Here is an 18680-nt window from a genome sequence, read left to right on the forward strand (position 1 = left end):
GAGAAAAAACAGAGGAGAGATTTATTGGGGCTGATCTAACGTGAAGTTGGCTAATACTTCATATAGCTAAGACATTTATGAAGTGCAAAAGCGAGCACAATCTTTAAATGTTGATTAAATAAACAGGTTAAGAAGTCATTGGTTCATTAAATACTGTTTAGTGTTTTTCTCCATGCAGAAATTAGATAAGAAGCTCAGAGAGAATCTAAGAGATGCCAGAAACAGTCTTTTTACAGGTGACACGCTTGGAGCTGGCCAGTTCAGGTAAGGTGTTAGTAACAACTGTGTATTTTTATTTTTCGTATTTCAGGTGTCTGAAAGATCTCAGTAGGATAAGTCTCCACTATATGGTGAAAACCATAAGGATTAGGTTCAAATTCTGTATTAATGTAGTTAGTTGTGCTCCAAAGCAAGGTTACCTATCTCTTAGCATAATTGGGTTGAAAACTTACATGGCTAAGACGGTGAGACAGAAATTATTCAATGAAGCAGACAGTTTTGTTTGCCCTTTGGTTATAGTTGCATTGCAGTACCATCACATGCAGCTGCATTTCTGAATATTTGTTAATCAACCTTTAGGCCATTAAAAAGAAAAATACCCATTTTCTCACTTCTGAGCCAGTTGTAATTATAATATAACATATATTATACATATATATAATATAACCAGTTGTAATTATGATCAGCTGATCTCTGTATCTACCAGAGGAGGACTGCATAAGCCACTTGGATGATTAGACAACTTGCTGTCATCAGCATTTGAATCCTTTGAGGGGAAGGAGGGTTGAGAAGAGACATTGCAGGTGCTTGCGTGTGTCTGAAATGTGTTTTTAGTGGCCTCTCCAGCATCCCTTTGCCTCCAGCGAGTTGAATACTCCACTGGCTGCCTTACAAAAGTGCGTTACGGTAGTTTACACTGTACCTTGAAAGGTGAGGAGACCTATTGGGAAAACTGTAGCTGAAGGCAGAGGTTACAGTCTCCTAACTGGATAAAAAATACCCAGTTTATATTTTTATAATGTGGATATTACAGATTTTTTTTGTCTCGTTCAGGGCAGAGCTTTCATTTAAAAGAAAAAAAATACAGATTGTGAGACGAAATGAAATGGGAGTGAAAGCCATTAGGAGAGAACAGCTGTGGAATATTAGTTCCTTTATTTTTATGGGAACTGAATTGTAACCACTGAACTTCCTTTAGGAGGGTAGCTCGCTTTGCTGTTGTGATAACGTTATTACCGTCAGAAAATCAAGATGCAACATAAGGAAGTATGGGAACCTGTAACAGCTAAATGGTATCTGATCTTGAGTTTGCTTTTCCAAATGATATAGGCTCCTGAGATTATGTATCTGCATGTAAATACTTCTCCAGAGCATGGGACTGTCTGTTCAAATAATGTAGCCATCACATTTACTGTAAGTTTTATGTGCTTTAGGGAAATGGTTACGCTAGTTGTCCTGTGAATTCACAGCTTTCTATCTCCACTATTAATTTTTATATGGCTATAACCCAAGCTATTTTGGTGCCTTGGTTTTGTGTTTTTTCTCATAAAATTGAGTTAATGATGCAGTTACAACAATGCATCTCAGAAAGTAATATTTTTTTTCTTTACAGACTTCATATCCAAGCAGAGAGTTAAAATGAAATAAGAGAGTTGAGAGGGAGATTTTATGTTTGAGGTACATAGTGGGATTAAGGTCAGATATGACCCACTCAGGTTCTTACACCATTGAATGCTTGTTTGAAACTCAGATGTGTATGCACACAAAGAAGTATTTGTTGGTTAGTACTTAAAAGGCTAGTTATTCTTCGGTGTTCTGACTTCTGCTTAGTATTTTTTTCACTTGGTACAAAGTACTGGTAGTGATCAGCCCCAGAAGCTTTGGGGAAGGCTGGTGAAATTCTTCAGTAGGAACTTTGGCATTTAACTTAAAATGCAATGTAGAATGTGGCTGGTATCACTCAGGGATGTTACTGGGATGTTCTGAACTTATTTGAAGAAGTACTAATGCAGTGTCATCTTTTCAGCTTCCAAAGGCCCCTATTAGTCCTTGTTGACAGAAACATAGATTTAGCAACTCCTCTACACCATACTTGGACATACCAAGCTTTAGTGCATGATGTTCTGGTAAGAATAAATCTGATTTTGTTACCAAAAATATTTTTTCACTCAGCTTGTTATTAAACTTCATTCCAGATTCTCTCTTAATACAAAATCTGTTTTACTTCTTCTATTTGAAAGTAGTGTAGGTGGAAGGTTGGAGGAATGTCTGTGAAGATTTCTTCAGCAATAACTTCTGAAGTTGTCAAAAAGTTGAAATCTTGATATTATTAAAAGATACGTAACTCAGCAGTCCTAGGTCATTCTTCAGCAGTTCATAATCGTTTATGTTAACTCCAAATTCTGTACATTCAGTTGTGTTTGAAAAATGCTTGTAATTAATTTTAAAACTGATTTTAGTATTAGTTTGAATTTCCAAAAACACGTGTCTGTTTTATTCCCCAGATGTTGTAGATGCTTGGTACCGATGTGCCGAGTTGTACATGACCCTACTGTGAGGAACTTAAAATAGATTTTTTTTTTTTTTTTGAACAAAGATTGCCTCTAAGCCCTTTCCTCGAGTTTATTTTATAAAACCAGTAGTGATGATGTACTTGAATGAAAGCAAATACTGCTCACTTGGTATTTCTGCATTTCATACATATCTACACTGTTAATAATACAAAAAATGAGTAAGAATAATTACTTTCTGGAGGCTTTTTTGTACTCTTCAGTTAATCATGCAAATCATTTGGTATATAGATGGAGGAATAATTTGTTTTTATGATTTAGGCTGTTAGAGGAGGGTGTAAAATATATGCATGCACCTACGTAGATACAGTAATTTGTTTGTATGCACCTTTAAATTCTATTTTATATACTTTAGCCCTTGTGAACAGTCCCTTCCTATTAACCTAAAGGATGGGACTTTTCTTTTACAAGTGAACGTTTTTGGGGCTTTCTGTAGGAAAAGCTTATGCAAAAAAAGGTGGTTTCTGCTGTTTTTTCTCCAAAAACTGTTGAACAGTCTGAAGACTTGCAAATAGAAGTATTGCATTTCTGATGGTTTCTTTTGAGAATCAGTGAAAGAGTCAGGAATTGAGACTCAAATTAGAATTTTACAGGTGCGGATGCTATTGCATAAAGTCTTAATTCTGCTCATTGCCTGCAAGCCATTGAATGAGCGAACGCTCAGTGCCTGGCTAGTAAATACCTGCCACCTCCACGTGGCTCCTGATCAGCTGCTAGCTAGAGAAAGTTATTTCTGGTAGCCTCAGGAATGCGTTGGGGCAGGACTTTGGTCCGTCAAGAGGTCAGAGGGATTAAAGACGTAGTGAAAACTGAGTGCTTACAAATACAGAGAGAGAGAGAACTGGAATAACACGACAAGAATGGTTTGGGAATCATTGGATGTTTATCTGTACTACATAAGTCTCTGGAACAACTTGTTAAATATTGCGTGTTGCTTCTCTTCTTTGACTGAGACAATAGGACCATGAATTTTTTAATAAAATTATAATCAAGTGGCCCGTGATTCCATGTCAAGGGCAAAAGTTTAATTTCAAAACCATTCAAGTTACTCACCTTAAAGGCAAACGTGTCAGATTCTTCACTGATTGAGCGTAATATTTTATTAAATAACCACAGTAGCCTCTCAAAAGGCCATAAATTGTAACTGAAAGTGTTACTGTGGTGTTAATTATGTACATTTTACTTTCACGTTTGAAGCTCTTGGTTAAAATATCCCAGGAGTTCTGTGGGGTGTTGAACTAAATGCTAACCAAGCCACTAAGTGGAGTGCTGTGTCCTTTGAGATGATAATGGTGGTGTTTCTACACATAAACAGATGTGTATGCAGAGATCCACATTTCGGACTAAAATATCCCTTTGGGAGTGGTTTCAGAAAAGTGGGAGGCACAGATAGAAAGCTTTTTAAAGACAGAATGTGGAGGTCAAATGAGGAGGACTGGAATTGATAAGAATCATTTTGGTAAAACTTGTAAATGCCAAACCTAACATGGAAACTTGGGTCACTGGTGAGTTAAATTCAGCCAAAAGATAGATCTCCATTAAAAATTACAGCTGAGTTTTCAACTAAATGATTTTTTTTTTCCATTAACTTTGTAGTGATCAAGTGTACATTAAACATATTCTAGTTTTACTGAAACCTTAAGCATGCTGTCTGAGATGAGGTTTCTACCCATTGGCTGCATGTGTTTCCTCTGGGAAGCAACTTGGTTTTGCTTCTGTTCTGGCATGGATGAATTAAAATGGAATTCTGAAAGTGTGAGCTGTGCCAACTGATAACTAGAAACATTTTTAAATGGCTTTTATATGACAGTTTCACTTACAGTTATCTACTGTAATGAAAATAACAAGTTTCATTTCTGGAAAAAATACATATTTTAAAAAATTCTTGACACTTCCTATAAAGTCAGTATTTTAGCTCCTTTAATCATTATTTCATAAGCAAAGATCACCTGTGAAACTGCAGATGTACTTCAGAGGGGTTAGGATAAAGTTGGCATGCAGGGTTCTTGTTCAAGTCTGTGTTGAAAACTAGGGGTTATGCTGCAGAAAGCACAGTGCTGTCCTTGGCAAAAGTAATGGGGAAAAGGAACAAAAAGCATACAGGGAAGCAAGCAGTGATAACATTGTATGTGAACGTTACTCTGTCATTTCCCTGAAAGATGTAGGTTCTAGATTTGTGCATCTGTGGTAGCTATATGGGAAAATAATAGCTTGCAACAAAGCTGCTGTTTTATTACGCAGTCGCTATTTCACCCACGTCTTAAAAAAAAAAAAAGTAGGGAAGAATGTGTGAAGGTCCATCTGAATAGTCCTCACAGTAGATACTTGTTGTGAGCAGATACTGTTGTGAGCTTCCTTGCATCTCTGTTAAAATTGCTGTAATTCTGTAAGTGGAATTCAACCTGAGAAATACATATATATATATTTTTTGTCTGCAACACAGAAACTTTCCGTTACTGTAAGGTTTTGACCTGAGCATTTAGAGCTTAGTTATTGCCTAACAATTTATTTTCCATATGGAAAACAGTATTCCTGTCAGTTAATTCTAAGAAGGTTTCTTGGCGCCTTTGGTTTTTCAGTAGTGCAAGTAATTTTGGAGATCTTGCATTGCAATCATTATTACCAGCAAACTGTTCACTGTCATCTTGGGACATTTTAATTAAATGCAGTGTTAGTAATTTTTCTATTAAAAATTCTTGGAGATAATTGTCTGAGAATAAAAAACTGATTAAATGATTAGAAACTGTCAAATATTTACTTAACGTTCCTTTTTTTTTTCCCCTTAGGATTTCCATTTGAATAGAGTTAACTTGGAAGAATCAGCAGGAACAGAAAGTACTCCAGCAGGCGCTAGACCTAAGAAAAAAAATAAGAAATCCTATGATTTAACTGCATCTGATAAATTTTGGCAGAAGCATAAGGGCAGGTAAGCTGTATTAGGTAGAAAAGTGATGTGTTGTTAGTTTGATCAGTTCTTATGGTAGGATTTCCTTGGGTTTGTTTGACTGTGAGGACGTAGATTATATTCTGCAGATGAGGCTCACAAATTAGAGTATGTACCTGGAGTAGTATGGTGGTTTTCTTTTTAACAGACCTAACTATTCAAATCTAATTTTATCTGTACAGCAGGTAAATCGCGGGATTGATAGAATGTTTTTGGAGCACAGACGTAACTGTTCTTAGGAAGTGCAAAAAGAAAAACGAACATATGCTGTCTTTACTCTTACTCGGATGAACAAATACCTGTACAAAGTTCTGTCTGCCTGTAAGGTTATTGCTTTTAAAGAAAGAATGTGATCAATATGGCTTGTCCTGTGTGTTTCATTAAGTTTTAAATTTTAAGGGGAGAACTCACTACGTGTAAAATTACTTCTTTCAGTAAGTTGTAAGAAAGATAAAAAATAATGTGGTGAATATAAATTCTAAGTGTTCTTTCATATTGATATAATTCTGTTTTTCAGTTTCTTTGGAAATATTTTTAAAGACTTCTTTTGATGGAACGATCATTGTCCATATTCATTCCATCATTCATTTTATCTGCTTTTTGTTACAGAGTACAAAACTGTATATCAAAATACATGTTTATAGTTACTGCTTTCAATAATTTGCTTAGAAAGTTAAAGTAAACGTAAATAAAACACTACTATTTTCGCATATTTGATAATGATAAATGTATTGGTATTTCTGAAGTATGTTTTCAACATCACTTTGATTATACAATATTCTTGGCGTGATTTGTTGATTTGACTGAGTTTAATGCAGAGTATTGCATTAGTCCTTTTCCAGAGGTAGCTGAATCTGTCCAACAAGAACTGGAATCCTACAGAGCCCAAGAAGATGAAGTCAAAAGACTAAAAAGTATAATGGTATGGTTTATCTCATGCATTTTATTTGAAGACTGATAGGACTTACACAGGTGCTCAGCCCCCTCTGCCAGCCAACAACTGAAAATGTCAGTGCATGCTGAGTTTTAGGCATAATGTAAACTTAAATGTAGGACTAGGAGTGCCGTAATTCCTTAGGAGGTTCCATTTGTTGCGTGTATTGGCATTAAATTTATGTAATTTCCTTAATTGTAAAACACAATCCAGACATTAATATCACTATGGGAAAATTGGTTCTAAATACCCTGACTGTATTTCTGTGTATCATCTCATGATTATTTTCACTTTTCTTCCCAAACCATTCCCTAAAAACCAGGGCATAGAAGGGGAGGATGAGGGGGCAATAAGCATGCTTTCTGACAATACAGCTAAGCTTACTTCAGCAGTTAGGTAAGTAATCAATGTTGCATGATTTTTTAATTGTTTTTTAACTATTTTAATTCTTTCTGTCACTTAAATTTTAATACCCTTTTAAATAAATATTTTCTAAAATAGGCTACTCAGCTCAGTAATAAAACATAGATGCTGTATTATTCTGATTCAAGATGGCACATCCTCCACAAGTACTTCTGCGTGCAGCTTCAACAGCATGTGTTTGTTAGTCCTCTGAACATGGCCTTGAAATGTTTCATCAGCAATGCTGAATAACCAAAGTGCATCATAGATTTGCTTGCATTCTTTCATCACAAAAACCCTCAACTATCTCTGCATTCCTTCCTTAAAAAAGAGTTAGTGAAGTCCACTTCCCGAAGCATCTCCTTGCATTGCACAGTGTAATTAATTACGTTTTGTGTAATGTAGTTACTGTAACATCTCTTGGCAAAGTTATGGTCATTAAGAACTCTGCATGAGAAATTTACTTTCCTGCTTCTGGATACCTCACTTTTTGAAAGACACTAAAAATCTGAGGTTTAGACTTGTTCCTAATTGTGAATCTGTTTTTCATTCTATTAGCTAGTATATTATTTGATAATTCTTTGGCATTATTTGATATTCTTTTACAGTTATTCTTTGACAGATATTGAAACTTTAATCTGTACCAAAAATAAACTAAAAGTTGATTATGCAAGCCATAACTTTAGTAAGAAGGGCAGATATCTGTTGTTGTTGATCATGAGCCTTTTGGTAGGAATACTAAATTACCCATGTTATTTGTATTTTTTGCTAATCATGATAAAAACCTGTTTCATTACATTTTGTGTGGATTACTTTGTTCCATTTGAGAATCATTAGATCTATATTTTGAAACATTTCAGTTACAACTGTACTGTATTCCATAATTTTTCTATAGCAGATATACACAATTCAACTAACTGCTGCAACTCAGCAGGTTAGTTTGTATTTAATCTTTTCAGCTCTCTTCCAGAACTTCTGGAAAAGAAGAGGCTCATTGATCTTCATACGAATGTTGCAACAGCTGTTTTGGAGCATATAAAGGTAAGACAGCTCTCTAAGTTCAGTTTTCTATGAGTAAGCGTTCCTTACCTGGAGAAAAATACTGGAGCAAATGAAGCGAGATGGAAAAAAAAAACGTGAGCATTCTCAACTGTATTATCCTTTTCAGAAATCACAATGTAACATTACCTAGTGTTGAAGGGTGAGGAGGAATGAATTTTGAATATGTGTGCGTGGGAAGTGAAGTAAACACGCATTTCTTTGTTTTGGAATTTACTGCTATGCTCTTGTTTGCTATTACATTGGCCACAACCTTTATTGTGGGCTAAATTCTTTCTAAATTAAGTTTACTACAAAAGTGTTTGGTTTATTTTTGGGACCTGTCATGGCAAATTATGACTGGAGTCTAAGCACTAATTTTATGTTCTTTATGTGCTTTATGTCCTTGTCAAAAGAGTGCTGTTTACTGTTCACCAAATGATATCCAGACATGTGGCAGTGATGATGCAAGTTACCAAAGTGGTCTTTCCAGCATGGTCTGTGTGAAACGTGTCTTGTGCACTATTTATACTCTTAGGAAAGATGCTTGTTCACTTTTTTGTTTGTCTGCTGCTCTTTTATCAGAGAACTTGCAGATAGTTTTAGTATCACTTAAAGACCACGATTATTACTCGGATAATTTTGAAGATCCGTCTCCTTCCACAGTAGACCAAGAGAAATTATAGATGACACTTTAAGAAACATTGCATTTCTGTTCTAGAAAGTGATTCAAGCACCAAGTGTCATTGAAAATTAGTTTAGGAAATTTTACGCTGTGCTATTTAGAAGTGATAGAACGCAACATGTTTTGAAGACTACTTCAGCATTTCCTCAAGTGCACAAGGTGCATCCTCAGTTATTACTGCTACTGATTTTTTTTTTAACCAAACACTATAAACAAATGAAGAATTCATTCTGACTTTTAAGATATAGAATAGAACAAAATGCAAAATAGTTTTAAGTTGGAAGGCCACCTACAAAAATTGAGTCCAGCTGTCAGACTACATTAGGACTGATCCCATGTAAAAGCATACTATTAAAAGCATTATCCAAATGCCTCTTAAACATTGACTGTCAGGGGCATCAACCATCTTTTCAAGAGGCCTGTTCTAGAGTCTGACTACCTGCTCAGTAGGCAAGTTCTTCCTAGTGTCTCGTCTTATCTTCCCCAGCGTGGTTTTGAGCCATGCCCAGGCATACTGTCACCAGGGAGAAAAGCTGAGCACCTCCTTCCCTCTCCACTTTTCCTGCTCAGGAAGTTGTAGAGCACAATAGACCAGCTTCCTTTTCTCCACGCTTAACAAACCCAGTGGTTTGACAGGAATTATAGGCCTACACCAGCACTGTATTATACAGAATTTTTAGGACAGAAGCCAGATTTCAGAGCAGTGTGTGGAATAGAAATAACAGCAGTTTTGATCAACAGTATTGTCGTGGCAACAAACTGAATTGAGATGCACTTATTCATTCTTCATAGGTGACACTGAGACACTTTCCTGTCACCCTGAGGTGGAAGGATTTACCTTAGTGTCTTTCTGCAGCAGCCCTCTGCTAGCTTTAGTCTCCCTCCTCTGAAAGGAGCCTGCTACTGGGGAGCTCCCAGGGAGCAGGGATCAGTTTATCCATATATGATTTTTAATTCTTATCCTGTGAAGTGCTCTGGCTCCTTACTGGATATATAGCTGTAGAAGACTGTGAGACAAATAAGCATGTAATTTCTTCAGTACGTTGATGATGCGTGTGTCTCTGTCATTGTCTCTTTGTTTTAGAAAGGATCACTTCCTTTTCCAAACACTTAAGAACGATCTAAACTCAGGCTAATGCAGAAACAAGTTCTGTTTTTTTTTCCATTGGAATTTACCTACACAAAAGCTTTTTCACTAAATGAATGTAAAATTCCTCCCAGTTGCTTTGTGCTTTTTTCTCCCCTTTTCACTCTCTGGTGCTGCAAAAAATAGCTAGCTCAAGGTGGATGCAGGATGAGGTGTCACCTTGTGTATTTCTCAGGAGTACTTTCACCATAAAAAAAACATAATCTCAGCCAGTACTTTTTAAATAAATTCTTATGGCATTTTGAGGCTGTGCTGCAATGTTTTTTTATGTAAAGTTAAATGAGAAACCAGATTAGGATAAGATGATATGTTTTTGGGCAAATGTATGGGTCATGAGGATCTAGTGAGACACTACACGTTCTTTTTCAGGTTATTTTCACTTTTACAGTGATCTGGAAGCACATTCAGACTTTAAAATAGATTCTCTGGGTTGTCCATTATGGTTTTTACTACAGTAAGTATATGAGTGTTTTTATTCTTACAGGTGTGAGAATCAGTGCAAAGAATGCTATGAGACCTGCTCTAGTTAGCCTAAGTGAGTTTAATTTCTCCTATGATCATATTTTAGTGCTCAGTTTATATCTTCTTTCCATGTGGTCTTGGATCGTTTTCTAAGATGCAGCAAGAGGAAACCAGAAATGAATCACGTGCTCAAGGGTCCTGGCAGTTTTCTGGCATATCTAAATGTTTAGTGAAATGATGGAAAGAATGCATTGCTTTTTTCACCAAGGGGAACCATCAAATATTTATTGCCAGCTTAAGACTAGAACTACAGTTAAGCTTTCTTTAGCTACTGTAGAGTTTCAAGTAATGCTTATCTTTGCATGTCTAACTCAAACAATTACTGAAGTAATTTAAAATTATGGTATGTACACTTATGCTTGTCTAAAATGATTCGTTAGGGAGAGGGGTAGATTAGATAACACCTTGCTAGAATTTTATACATAGGAATTTAAGTGTTGAATTTTTATGTAAATTATTATCAGTCTTAGATTACCCACTCTTGCTTGGTTTGGGTTTTGTTGAATCCCTATGTAATTTTCTTACCAGGTTTCTCCGGTTTTGCTTGATCTCAAGACCTGATGCTGTGTAGGATCCCATTATCTGCATGTCCTTCCAAATTAACCATGTCATATTTTGTAAAGGAATCCCACTATTTTAATGGTTCTCATCTCAAACTGGTTACATTTCTGTCTTGCCACATGAACAAAAAAAGTGTACGTTGTTAAATATATATGTCATACTGGTCCAGATCACTTTTTTCTAATTCAGAACAGACAATTAAGTAACTTCCCAGCAAATTAGTTTGTTTTCTGAGTTCAGTTGTAGTGCCCTTTCCTTCATTATTTTGTGGGTAGTTGTGCACAGTTCAGTAAGAGGGAAATGGCTGTGTAGCTGCTGCTCCCAGCCTTCTCCTAAAGTGCCTCTGCCTCTGGAAAGGAGCAGATTAAGCCAATTTGTTGCAGGATGTATCCAACACTTACAGTTTTAATTATATAGCTGCAGTTTGATTTACTATAGAAAGTAGATTGATGTCGTATACATAAATATACATAAATCAGGCACCTTTCAAAATTAAAATTTCGATCGCCAACAAGTGTAGTTAGTAAATATCTCTCAGCCTTGAGGAGTAACCCTGAGAGCCATCCCAGCCCAGAGGGGATCACTACCACACAGCACACTGCGTGTGCAAGGAGAGCTCAAATTAGGCTTTCTCCGGCTGCTGTATTTATAAGGTAAAGTGATTAGACATAGTCAGAATTCAGAATACATCCCATGTGTTTCATTATTTCCCTGTGATCCCTGTTATTAATAAGCCTGTGCATATCCATCACACTACAGTTACCTGGCTAGCCTCACTCATTCCATTGACTTCTGTGGGGCTGTTATTTCTAGTTGTTTTCTGTCAATGTCTTTGAGAAATTCCTTCCAGTAAGTTAAAATATATGATTTTTTTCTTTTTCTGCATATCCTCTCTCTCTCTCTCTTTCTCCCTCTAAAAGGAAGTATCTCAGTAAAGAGGATAGGAGAACCTCGTAAAATTCTTACAAAAATGACCTCCTAAGAGATTTCAATTAATCCTGCTTCCCCTTCTCTGCCTTACAAATGAAGGAATTTTATGCTTGTTTTGGAGTCCAGTGCTCAGGTGGAGATTCCAGTGCTTTTCAGTAACTTATCATAAATTTTGGCTTAATAACAAATTATTTTTAAAGATGCTAAGATGAAAGCTTTCACAAATATTAAAGAAAAAAAAGGGGATGAAACATGGAGCTTTAACTACAGTAAAGATCCTGTCCATGAACTGGAAATGAGAAAGGCCATTGAATGGTGTCAGTGTGGAATAAGACGTCGTGTTAAGAAATGAAGAGCAGGAGGCAGGAAGGAATGCGAATGTAAATACGTCTTTATTTTATGATTATTTTTGTTCACCTTGCTATCCAGCTTGGCAGCCATAGGAACCTCTTTCTTGCTGTCTTGTCTTGTTGAATCTGCGGGATTGTTTAGCTCCTGTTCCCCAGCTTTTACTCTTGGCATGTCTGAGAGTTTGTCAGTGAGTGAGAAAAATGGCACTTTCCTCTAAACGGGACATCTGCTTCTTATCAGCACTTCTTGGGATAGTTGGCTCTTTGAGAAGTAACTGTCTCATTGATATGACGTATCTGGGAAATCTGTCAAAAGGTAACTAGTAGTGTTTAAGGCTATTCAGTACTCCTGTGAAATTGTACTTGGTGTCCATCTAATTCCTTGCATACCTGTATAAGAAAATTGCTGCCCTAATTAGCACTTCTGCTAGTAAGATCGGTTAGTCGCCTGCTGCTGTGGAAGCTAAGCAGACTCACTGTACTGATCCATCTCACTGGGAGTGTGTGTCACAAACTGGGCAAACGTAGAGGAACTTAGTTCTTTAGGATTTTCAGTCTGTTCTCTTTTCATGAAGAGTGCTAAGTTAGAATCATAGAATCATAGAATTAGGAAGGTTGGAAAAGACCTACAAGATCATCCAGTCCAACCATCCACCTACCACCAATAACCCCGCTAGACCATGTCTCTCAACGCTGTATCTAAATGTTTTTTGAACATCTCCAGGGACGGTGACTCAACCACCTCCCTGGGCAGCCCATTCCAGCGCCTGACCACTCTTTCAGAAAAGTAGTGTTTCCTAATGTCCAGCCTAAATCTCCTCTGGCGCAACTTGAGGCCATTCCCCCTCGTTCTGTCACTAGTTACAAGAGAGAAGAGGCCGACCCCCAGCTCCCTACAACCTCCCTTCAGGTAGGGATAGAGAGCGATAAGGTCTCCCCTGAGCCTCCTCTTCTCCAGACTGAACAATCCCAGCTCCCTCAGCCGCTCCTCATAAGACCTGTGCTCCAGACCCCTCACCAGCTTCATCGCCCTCCTCTGAACACGCTCCAGGGCCTCAATGTCTTTTTTGCAGTGAGGGGCCCAAAACTGGACACAGTACTCGAGGTGGGGCCTCACCAGGGCTGAGTACACAGGGACAATGACTTCCCTACTCCTACTGGCAACACTATTTCTGATACAAGCCAGGATGCCATTGGCCTTCTTGGCCACCTGGGCACACTGCTGGCTCATGCTCAGCCAAGTGTCAACTAACACCCCCTGGTCTGTTTCCTCCACACAGTCTTGCAGCCACTCTGCCGCAAGTCTGTAGTGTTGCCTGTGGTTGTTGCGGCCAAAGTGCAGGACCCGGCACTTGGTCTTGTTGAACCTCATCCCATTGGCTGGATCCCAGAGATCCAGCCTGTCCAGATCTCTCTGTAGGGCCTCGCTACCCCCAGGCAGATCGACGCTTCCTGCCAGCTTGGTGTCATCTGCAAACTTACTGAGGGTGCTCTCGATGCCCTCATCCAGGTCATCAATAAAGATATTGAAGAGGACAGACCCCAGCACTCACCCCTGGGGAACACCACTCGTGACCGGTCGCCAGCTGGATTTAACTCCATTCACCACCACTCTCTGGGCCCGGCCCTCCAGCCAGCTCCTTACCCAGCAAACAGTGTACCTGTCCGAGCCACGGGCTGCCAGTTTGTCCAAGAGAATGTTGTGGTAGACAGTGTCAAAGGCTTTGCTGAAGTCTAGGTAGACCACATCAACAGCCTTTCCCTCATCCACCAGATGGGTCACTCGATCATAGAAGGAGATCAGGTTGGTCAAGCAGGACCTGCTCTTCACAAACCCATGCTGGCTGGGCCTGATTCCCCGGTTGTCCTGCAAATGCTGCGTGATCTCCCTCAGGACAATCTGCTCCATAACCTTCCCTGGCACTGAGGTCAGGCTGACAGGCCTGTAGTTCCCCAGATCCTCCTTAAGACCTTTCTTGTTCATGCTTCAGAAACAACTGTCCTAAATTTTTGAGAGTAAGTATATAACTGCCATTAATATTTCTGTTCATGCTCTAAGTACTGTAGCTATATACTGGCAGTGAGTTTTCTTGGCTGCAGTTACTCTGTTTTGTCTTACCGAAACAGTCAGAAAGAAGCACAGAGTTACAAAGAATTTTAAGGAGTTTGCACTGAAAATGAGTAAAGAACTGGAAATCTACTCTTATAATTCGAAATATCTCATGTTGAAGTTATTTTATTTAGAAATTGATCTGGTAGACAAATCTATTGAATTAACGTCTTTGTTTTATGTTGTAGAGTTTTACATGCCATCTGAATAAATTTGTCTTAAACAAAACACCAGCTAAGATAATACAGGCACTGCCAAATTAAACAGTAATATATTTATCTTAATGAGATGGAAGTTTCTGGATTTTGTGACAATCCTTTGTTAGTTGGATGCCTTTTATCTGGGAAAAATATTTTAAACCTAAAAACATTGGTTTTAATTCCTTGTAACGAACTCAAATTTATTTAAAACACAAAAAGCAAGTGAATATAATGCAAAGGCTGGAAAAAAAACATAGTGGCTTCTTTGCAGTTGTTGTCTGTCTCTAGAGACTGTTAAGGAAACTAATGCAAATTAGAGTTGTCCAGTATTGTGGAGACAAGTCACAGAATGTGTCTGATATGCCAGATAGCAAATTGCATCTGAATGAAAAACCTGGAAGGCTGGTAGTTCCTCTCTGTTCTCTATCCTGGTGTAACATAGCCGCAGATCATCGCTTTACTGAGTAGCTGAGTAAGGTATGATTAATGCAGGGCCTTGCAGCAGCGTAACCAGCAAACCATGGCTGTGACTGCCCTCCTGATACGAGCACAAGGTAAATACAGCTTGAAAGAAGCTCTGCCTCTTTTTTTTAACTCCATACAACTTCTGTGTGTAATCACAGTCACAATGACGAACAAAGACATCCTTCTACCCCTAAAAGTAGCAAACGGTCAATTTTGAGTACGCTTCACGGTAACTGCTTCGTAGATAGGTATATTTGTGTAGGCTCTGAGCATGAGCTTCTACAAAGGCTGAATTAAACTGAGTTGCTGTTCTGCTGTTCTTCTCAATGTGTTCAGTAGGTAGTAAATGAGAAATAGTGTTACGTATGTGGTACTGTGAAGCAAGTGGCTACCTGTGTAGGCTGATTGCCAACGATTTTCAATAGTAAAATATTCTTGTGACTTTTTTGTATTGTCATCTCTAGCTCTTACAATACTCAAATGTGAAATATCCTAATTTTCTCTTGTCTTGTGTATTTTTTTTTAAAATTTCCCTATTTGTGTTCTTAGGAGTAATAGTATTAGGATTCAAAAGCAAGTTGAGACTTGCAGTGTTTTTCGGTTGTTGTCATTAGAACAACTGCTGCACTAGGTTAAAAGGCACCGTAGCAATTTTTCATGCCTTGGAAGCATTGGGCAAAATGTTCTGAATCTGTTAAGCTGGGAAAAACTGTGGTGACTCATGCCTTGCTCTGCTAATACCATTTCAGTCCTCCCAGTGAGCACGATGTGGAGATGAAATACTTCCAAGGCAGTGAGATGGAGATCACTCTACCAGTCTCCTTTTGGAGTTGCTGCATTGCTAAATGTGTTCAACAGGATTTAGTTGGTTGCCAGACCTCAAGGATTTGCAAGCTGAGCCACTGTGTCATTTGTTGTAATGCTACGTTTTAATATTTAACTTTAATGTTAAATTTAATGTGAGGTTTCTAAATCAGTGTTTGAATGCATTCTTCTGTGTTCACATTAAAACTTCAAGATCAGATATGCAAAGCTTGGCTGCCTGTGCAGATGCACTCTAGTGCTGTCACTAGCTGCATGGCCATGTGATGTCTTCCACAGAGCTTTTGCCTTATTAGTTTCACACAGTAGTCATGGCGTCTTCCATAAAAAAGGACTTTCACGGTTTGGTCTGCATGTGGTAGCTCTACAAATCTGTTACAATGAGGCACTGTATAATGAGAGTCTTCTTTTCCAGTGTTAGCCAGAGCACCTAATGATGAAGTGTTTAATCTCCACTGAAATACCTCATTCACACTAACAACCCTTCAGATTTGAAAGGAACCTCCCAGTCTTCTCTGGGATGATGCTTTAATGGATTCGGGAATTTTCTGTGTTTGTCTGCATTGAGTAATTGTCTTGTTGACTGAGAGCCTTCATGTTCAGGATAAATTTGACACTATGTGTGATGGCATGAAGTTTGCAGCTGCAGCAAAAGCAGAGTTGAAAACAAAGCTCCTCTTCCAGTGTAATATTTGCACATCAGATCTCCCTTGGTTAACTTGCATTTTCACTTCTACTGTGAGAATTATACGTGTCAGTTTTCTGAGGTTGGTAACAGCAAGCATTAGTTATTTTTTCCTGACATTTTATTTTAAAACGTGCTTTTTAAAACAGTCGTAATAAGTAAAACCTTTTGAAGAGGAAAGAAGTATTTGTCACAGTATGAAGAATTATTTAGAGCTAATAAATTCTAACACTTGTTCATACACAGACTAGAAAGCTGGATGTGTATTTTGAATATGAGGAAAAAATAATGAGCAAATCCACTCTGGATAAATCTCTCCTGGACATGATTTCTGACCCAGATGGTGAGTACTTGAAATCTGAACTTGGTGTCAATGTGCTTTAGAGATGCAATAAATGTGCTATAACTTTATGGACAGTAAAGAGCATATGTGTGTTGCAAGCTGCGCAGCTTTGGAACAGGAAGGAAACAGTTTCTCACTGAATCCAGTAGTAGTCTAGAGAGTTTATTATTAGGCTGAGTAATATATATATAAAAAATTGGTGACTTTTGCAGCTCCACAAAAATCCATTTCTAATTCCTTGTTTCTGAAGGCCATAAGATTTTAACTTTTTTTTGCTTCTCAAGTATTTACTAATACAGTGTGGAACTGTGTGTTCTGAACAGCACTGGTTCTTTAGAGCCCCACAGCATAGTTTGTAACGCAGACGTCATAAAGCCAGAATGGAACTGGGCATTTCACTGGATTTGCTTAGCTCAACGGGTAGTAGTGCAGGTAGCTCTGGGGGGAGGGGGGAGTAAAGATGGGTGGGAGATGGTGGAGAAAAGGGAATCAAGCTGTAAACTGGCCAGCTGGCTGACAGACACATGGGGGTTTGATGTGCCTTCACACAGCTGTGGCAGATCTGTTACCAGCACTGAGCAACAGAGCTTCCCAGCTGGTTTGTATCTAGTTACTGCATATTAAAGCTTTACACACTGGATGTTACTTGGGTTCTCAGTCAGCAGGAGTCGCTGGGAGCTTTTCTGTAAAAGGCTGAGACCAGAATGGGTTCTCGGCTTTTCGCGGTGCCGTGGAAGAGACAGTGGCCTGACATAACTGTCATTGGAACCTTTTAGCAACAAATATCCTGGGTGTACACGAGAAAACGATTAGACATCCAAGCTAGAGTTTTCTTTCATGAACTAAGTATTTGGTTGTTCATAGTAACTAATTAGCATTTCATACATTTTGCTTAGATATAAGACAAAAGGATTTAAATTTAAAGTACTGTAGTTTTTTCAGTGTATGCTGTCTTGCAAAGTTAGCTTCCAATTGTGTGATTTGCTGTTAGATACCAACAGGGAACACTTACTTTGAAGGACTAATGCATCAAGTCGTTCAGCATGCTCAGTGTTGAATACTTGTATGATCTGTGGGATGCTTGCCTTGTGGGCAGTAATACCTGCAGAGCTCTTCACAGCAGCTTACTGACCTGCTTTGTCCTCCCATTTTTGCTGTCTTTTAGTAATCTATCACTCATGGCAATTAGCTGTCTCCCAGTTCAGCAGATATTGCAATATCCTGGAGTGGTGCTAAAACCAGAGTTACTGATTTTGCTTTACTCCGTTAGTGAAGCAGTAGCCCTGAAGGCTTCCCACTGGTTTTTGAGTTGAAAATAAAGTTGTTCTATTTCAGGTCTGTCAGGTTAAGTTTCCTACAGAACACTTATCATCCCTGTCCTCCTCCGAGGCTGTCACAGACCACAGCTGAGGAAAAAAAAAAAGGAAACACTTTACTGGCAGCCTGGCTGGGTCTTGCAACTGATTATCACAGCTCTGTTTTATACCAGCACTGTACTTCAAGTACTTTTGCCAGGAAAAAAAAAAAGTGTTTTCTAAGATTTAGGTAAGCGTACATGATATAATCTAAGCATTTATTTTCAGTGTACTTATTTTTTTGGTAGGAGAAAATATCACCTGCTCATGTCTAAGCAAGACACTTTTGTGAGCACAAACCTCCCAGGAGTTTTGCAGGCATGGTAAATATGCTCACTGAGGGAAATGCTATCATGTTCCAGCAGGTATAGCCATAAGCTAGAAACTGGCAAGTTGGAAACCAAGTGTCTGAGTCAGTTACAGAGACTGAGTTCTCTTGCAGTGTCTCTTTAGGATGTGTAGAGTGCATTTTTACCCAAGTTGGCTCCAAAGGGATGTCTACCATGAAAGGTGTATTTTGGTTCCTGTGATACAAAGTTTTTTTCAGTTTTTGGTCTTATGGCTTACTGGCATTTGTTGAAGGTTATTAAAACTTACGTTTTGGAAACAATCAAATC

General features: G+C 38.3%; 1 protein-coding gene across 2 annotated transcripts in view; it reads left to right on the forward strand.

The window, feature by feature from the left end:
* Positions 1-18680, forward strand: part of SCFD1 (sec1 family domain containing 1) — a 47500-nt gene that overhangs the window by 11597 nt on the left and 17223 nt on the right. For both annotated transcript variants that reach the window (XR_002440163.1, XM_021401324.1), the window contains exons 9-15: positions 179-264; positions 2027-2126; positions 5357-5496; positions 6346-6436; positions 6771-6844; positions 7810-7891; positions 16612-16708. Coding sequence is in view for 1 of the 2 variants with exons in the window: in XM_021401324.1 (XP_021256999.1) it covers positions 179-264; positions 2027-2126; positions 5357-5496; positions 6346-6436; positions 6771-6844; positions 7810-7891; positions 16612-16708 (670 nt within the window). In the remaining variant the exon portion in view is untranslated. The remainder of the gene's footprint in view (positions 1-178; positions 265-2026; positions 2127-5356; positions 5497-6345; positions 6437-6770; positions 6845-7809; positions 7892-16611; positions 16709-18680) is intronic.

Source organism: Numida meleagris, chromosome 6 (assembly GCF_002078875.1).
Source record: "Numida meleagris isolate 19003 breed g44 Domestic line chromosome 6, NumMel1.0, whole genome shotgun sequence".
In the NCBI taxonomy this organism is placed as follows: domain Eukaryota; kingdom Metazoa; phylum Chordata; class Aves; order Galliformes; family Numididae; genus Numida; species Numida meleagris.